Genomic DNA, 6,459 nt, shown 5'->3' with positions numbered 1-6,459 from the left:
TATCGAGGTTAATGATATATAAAAAAATATCAGTAATACTATTGTAATGTATTTATCATAATAATTAAATTATGTTATAAAATGCAATATCACATATATTTTGTAGAATCAGAAATAAGAACATATAATAATGCAGTGCTTTAAAAAGAAAAAACAGTGAACATTTTTTTTCATTGTATTCCTAAATAGGATTTCATAAAATATTTAAACAGAGCTGTAGCTATTGCTAAAAACTGCAATTGCAATTACATATAATTATAAAATTAATTTATTTATAAAGTTATTAAAGTTTAAATCTTTACGAATTATTATTTCAAATTATTTTTGTTTATTATTTAGCTGTAATAAAAATTCTTATTACACTATTACAATATTTGCTATATTTGTCTAAAAATATAACGGGAAATATCTATATGTAAAAAAATTATTGCATTTTATCATTATTGTATTTTCATTATTTATAAACAATATTTTATTAAACACAATAAAAATATTCAAAAGATATATGTATATAATAAGATATCACAGATATTGTATGCTGTATGAAAAGTAGTTGCACAATGATAAAATATCTTATGTATGATCTGCTTATATAATTATGCCTACATAGAATGGATTTATCGAGTTACCCTTAATATACATTATATTACAAGAATATATTATATAATATTTTGTACCATAAGACATAATTCACCCCTTACTGCAATATTCCAAGATACTGCTTTTGTTAATACAATGGACAAGATGAATTTTTTAATTTCACATACCTCGGCTTTTAATTCAGCAACCTTATCTTGAAGCTCCCTTACTTTCTCACTGTCATCTAAATTATTCCTAAGTTCGCCTTCCGCATGCATCTCTTCATTCTATAAAAATATTAAACGTTACATATTTAAGTCTTTTAATGGTAACATTTATTAGTGAATTACAGATGAAGTAACCTTCAATTCAAGAAGAGATATTTTCTGTGTAAGTTCCGCCACTTGCTGCGCATGTTCGGCATCACGTATCCTAGCCATCATAGCTTCGTCCTTCATTTTCGATTCCAGATCGGAATATTTGTGTTGTTGTTCTCTAAGCTTGGCAATTAGATCCTTCTCTCGTGCTAATGCAGCTTCTAATTCGTCCTTAAGTACTTTTCCGCCCTCGTCTTGTCTACGGAGCTGATTAGTTGCTACTTGCACTTGAGTTTCAAGCTCCATGACTTTAAGTCGTAACTCTTTTACTTCAGTCAATGCTTCCATCTCTCGAATTCTGGTCGTCATTAAATCTTCCTCAAACTTCTGTACTTCATGACCCCGATTTTCCCAAAAAAGCAATTTCTTTGGCGTAGAATCAGCGGCAGGCGCTGATTGAGCAGACCGATGCTCTTGTAGATGCCTTTGCCAAGCTGCACTTAATTCCATAACTCTCTGCCGCAGATCCTGTGTAATATTTTATATGTAAATCTAACTAATATTAATATAATACTCATAAAAAATAGCAAGATTATATAAGGACAGATTTTACCTTTAAAGATAAATTAGCCTCTGCCTCTCTAAGCTTAACTGCAATAAGTTCTTCTTGCAAATGAGCTACGGAATTGTCTGGCGTCGATTCGCGTAAAGTTTTCTTATCTTGTTCTAATTCTTGTATTCTTCCTCTGAGTTCTCTAATCAGTGCATCGTTTTCTGCTTCGTGTAATCTAACTCTAACCAATTCCTCTTGCAAACATTGAATCATCTCTTCCTTCTGTGATAATGCTTCTTGTTTCACTACTATTTCATCTAGTGATGACTGTCTAGACGTTACATTCTCCTCAAGAAGAATCGATAATGATCTCAATTCCTCATGAGCTTGTTCGAGTTGATGGCTGGTCTCGAGATGTGAATGACGAAGCGCTGCCAATTCTCTTTGAGCTATAAAAGCAGTCTCTTCCTCTTCGGCGCGTGACACTTGACCTCTAACTAATCTATCAGCTAGTTCAGCGGACTCCGCTTCCAGAAGTTCAGTTCTTTGCCTAAGCAATCTGTTTTCTGCTCTGAGCCTGCGTAACTCGACCATTTCTTCTTGCTCCTTCATCTTTAAGATGGTGTAATCTTTTTCTAATTTTTTCATTCTTTTCGGATTGATTTTCATTCCATACGCGAGCGTCATGAGGCCATCAGGATCTTTTTCGGCCTTCCCAGGCAATTGCTTTTGGAAAAACTGCAAAAGAAAAAGTTGTTTTAATCGTCAGTTAAAGTGAACGAATATATATATATATATAATTTTATATTCTTATTTAAGAATATAAAACATGCTAAAAATTAAATTTTATCGATAATGATTTCTTGAAATTACTTATATAAGTAACAATTTTTCAGATTACCTTCAACATGCCTTCCATATCCAAACTGAGCAAATCTTCTTTGCCTAATTGCAGCATTGCCAATGCAACCTTAAAAATAATCTCCATCCCCTCCGATAGAAAGACGTCAAAAATACGACATGCTAGGGGAAGGCTTAGCGCTGTAGTAAATAGTGTAAGAAACCAAGAAGATGCATACATCGACGTATGGAAACCTTGGGCCGTGAAATGAGCATGAAGTTCAGGATGTGCATCAGCAACTAAATGTTCCAGTTGATACATGCACACTCCTAATTCAGCCATACTTGGTTTGAACATGTCCCGCAAGCGATACTCTTGCATTAGTGCTACGAGAACAGCAAAAGCTTCTTCTTCTGGCATTTGCTACAATGAAAGAATATTTAAATAAAACATATATTTTCCCTTTTGTCGAAAAAATAAATAAAAATGTATGTTCACAAAAATATGAATTTATAGATAATTTCTTTTATATACTTTTCTATTTCATAATTTTTTGTGACAATATTGTTAATACTTTTTACCTGCATTAAAAGTAATCCTACTATAAATCCTGAACCTTGGCAGTATCCTACTTCACGATCATGTAGGCTATATGCTTTCATAACGTTAAATAAACTCTCCTGCCCAAAACCATCCTTTTCTTTGAAAAAGTCATGCTCGGGATACGTCCTAGCGATATCCCTTCTAATTATCCTTTCGCAAGCTGATGTTGCTTTAATGTATTCGGCAAATTGTTTCTTAACTGGAGAGTCATGGGCACCGCTTAATAATTGCCAGACAATGCCCCTAAAATAATATACAATCTATCAAATTTAAAAAAAGTGAATATATGTATGTTTCTGACTTATAGATAACATTTCTGAATGTGAATATATGTATGTTTCTGACTTATAGATAAATGGTTATGGTATTGATAATATTTATCAAGACAGTGCAAAACGAGCTGCGAATGTATCGCATCAAGATTCTCAGCGTTAAAAAGCCCCCAAAAAAATTTTAAATATAATTATTTTTTGTTTTCATCCAAATTAATTTCGTATCCAAGTTATAATTTACAAAATAATAATGTAAATAATAAAATCTCTATTATTTTTATGAATATCATATATGCAATATTTTGCCTAATTAAACAATTTCTACTTAAGTTAAATTCATGAATAGATAAAGAACTCCTTACTTTTTTACTGGGTAAAAGCTAAACTCTAAAAAGCTTTTTTACACAGCCTTAATATATTTATACCATCTTTCAAAAGAATATACATAATATATGTGTTATATACCTAAAATGATGAGGTATGCCTTGACGAACCAATTCCTTAACGAATTCTTTCCGTTTCTTCCAATTATAATCCCAGTCAGCCACTATATGACCCCAGAGAGTCCACGTATTCTCTTCACCGTCGGCTGGATTGTGGCGTCGGGGCGCAGCATCGCCTCCGCTGCCCCCCGACGCCACAGACACTTGAGATGTATCGGAGCCCTTTCTGCTATGATTGCTCTGGAGAGAATTCAGTGACTTTGCATCTGATTCGATCAGCCTAAAATTAATAAAATCATAAATTATGATTTTTATTTGTGCAATTTTATCGTTCCGTGGAGAATAATGCGTGGATTTACATAGCAATATATTTGTACAAATCAGTAAATACTTATTGTATAAATACTTAATGTATAAGTTATGTATCTTAATTAATTATATAGATTATAAAGGAAATAAAAAAAAAACAAAACTTACGTCTTTTCCCATATTTTTCGATATTGAGTTAAAAGTGCAGCCTTAGTCTGCATCCTACTGTGCATCATTTCCAAGCCAAAATGCGTAGCAAAATTAACATTTAGCATTTCTACTCTAAATTTGAAACAAAAGGAAATCCAGGCAATCTATCCAAATATGTACATGCAAGGAGTAGTATCCAATTTATTACATTTTTTGGAAAATGGAAGATGTCAGTCAAAATGGAAAGTAGCATTTGTTAGATAAGATTTGAGTTATCAGTCCATGCAAGAATGTTCGATCCTTGTGAAAGATGTACGATTTATATCAAGCGATAGGTCTTGATTATTCACCTATTGGCTTCCTCCAGCTTAGCTAATAGAGCCAGCTCGTCAGTAGGTATTTCCTGCGAGGGCGTTATTCGCTGCTCGCAAAGAGTATCTGACGGCGGACTCGGGAGTATCTTGCCGGCCTGCGTGACGTTACGGGTAGATTGGTGGACACTAGAGGTGCATAAACACAGCACGCTCATCACCTGCGGTCCATAACGTGACAATCCCAATTGGCCGACAGGCGCATTTACGCTATCCCAGGCGGCGTTTTGGTTTCTGAAACAAAACGGATTGAATTACTGCAGATATCAATTAACGCAATACAATCCTTTCAGCGGCGTACTGCAGTGATCTATTTAAGCGATATACACTTGATTGACGTGCGCCTTCACATGTAATTGTGTGTCATAAACGCCAGTTGCTTATGTTCGATCGAAATCTATTAACTAAAACGAAAACATTTGATTTTAACTATTTGATTTAACGGATAATAAAATTATAATAAAATCAATTAATTGTTGCTAACGCTTCTGAATGCTCCCCTTAAAATTAATGGAATTATTTAAGAAAGGCTCCATTTAAATAATATATATATTATATGACTCTACAATATCAAAAACTAAAATTAAATAATTATTTAATTTCAACTTCTGATATTGTAGAGTCATGTATACATAATAGATATAAATACAAAAGAGAAATAAAATATATTTATTGAATAATTTATTAGTCGCGATGCTCATTTTACCTTTTCGCGACTTTATTTCTCCTCCAACGAGCTGCCGCAGGAGCCAATAAGCCACGAAGAACCATCGAGACAGATTTTTTTTTATCTCACTTTCGTGATTTTAGTGTTCGCTGCAAACGTTCTTGCTTTCTCGTTTCTACCGTTTCTATCTTCACGTCATCACGCGATTTTAAACACAACAATTGTCGACATACTTATCTGCAATATCATTCATTTAAACGATCGATTTTACGTATTCAGAGTGTTTTGCAAATCAATAAGAGATTTATTATATCAATGTATACAAATTAAGATTATAATTAACACAATTATCAATTATCCTATTAATTTTAACAGTGTTCAAATAGATATTTCATCTATCATAAGCGAAAGATAAAACACAAGTGATGATTAGAAGAAAATTCTCAAAAAGAAATAGAAATAAAATGATATCTTATTTCTGATAATAAACAATATAACTCTGACAAAAAAACGTGCTACATTGCAAAAATTATATCTAAAAAACTAACATTACCAGTCGAAAGATGACGTTTAAAAAAGTAGTTATTCTAGATCAAACTTTGGGATCCTATGGATTCTGTACTCTGCTTGAGTCGGAACATATTTGATCATTATAATATACTTAAATACAAAATGTATTTAAAGAGAACAATGCATTCTAGAAAATGTTTCAGGCAAAGGTTGGAGAGTTTGAAAAAACCTATTAAATAAGCTTCTTAGATTTTAAGTTCAGGAACTTGTTCGTCCACAATAAATAAGAAAAAAGTTATATATTTTAATATATTAATTATATTATTTCTTTAAGCCATGTTTCAGAATTTATTTTTATCAATACCAAAAAAAATTCTTTAGCATCAATTTATTAATTACAAAAGGACATTGTAAAAAAGACTTCATTTCTTAGTTTTCTTTGTAAAACGTTGAATTAATATTTTTCAATAAGTAAAAAGCGGTAAAAAGATCCAGACAGAAAGATTATCCTTGTGGGAATTTTAATATTTTATAACGAAAAATATTTTCTGTAGATGACGGCACTCTCGTGAAACGCCTCATATGAACGCCCTGCTCGATGAGGCAACTCGAAGCAACTCGACATGAAGGAGATCAAGAAGGAAGCAATTAGTGCGTGTGAACGAATTAGCGGGCGAAAGAGCAGGTGATTTCGAGCAAGCTATTACTACTATGTATATAGCTATGTATGTAGCTATAGTAAAACGAAACGAACGGAATATGTCGGGATACCATTTTACGAACCATGTCTCTTGATGAAACAAGAAATTTAATCACTTTAAATTAATTAAAAATAATCTTTCGT

The 6,459-nt window shown here is 32.4% G+C and overlaps 1 protein-coding gene across 3 annotated transcripts in view; it reads right to left on the bottom strand.

Moving 5' to 3' along the window:
* Positions 1–5,215, bottom strand: part of LOC108685019 (ecotropic viral integration site 5 ortholog) — a 7,673-nt gene extending 2,458 nt beyond the window's left edge. For all 3 annotated transcript variants that reach the window (XM_018189630.1, XM_018189636.1, XM_018189643.1), the window contains exons 1-8: positions 5,145–5,215; positions 4,418–4,672; positions 3,631–3,888; positions 2,872–3,136; positions 2,351–2,713; positions 1,510–2,187; positions 942–1,424; positions 768–866 (exon numbers count right to left, since the gene is read on the bottom strand). In XM_018189630.1, the coding sequence (XP_018045119.1) occupies positions 768–866; positions 942–1,424; positions 1,510–2,187; positions 2,351–2,713; positions 2,872–3,136; positions 3,631–3,888; positions 4,418–4,672; positions 5,145–5,209 (2,466 nt within the window). In that variant the 5' untranslated portion in view covers positions 5,210–5,215. The remainder of the gene's footprint in view (positions 1–767; positions 867–941; positions 1,425–1,509; positions 2,188–2,350; positions 2,714–2,871; positions 3,137–3,630; positions 3,889–4,417; positions 4,673–5,144) is intronic.
* Between the last annotated feature and the right edge of the window lie 1,244 nt (positions 5,216–6,459).

This window comes from Atta colombica, unplaced genomic scaffold (assembly GCF_001594045.1).
Source record: "Atta colombica isolate Treedump-2 unplaced genomic scaffold, Acol1.0 scaffold100, whole genome shotgun sequence".
NCBI lineage: Eukaryota > Metazoa > Arthropoda > Insecta > Hymenoptera > Formicidae > Atta > Atta colombica.
The sequence above is the reverse complement of the archived record's forward strand: the minus strand, read 5'-3'. Positions and strand labels throughout refer to the sequence as shown.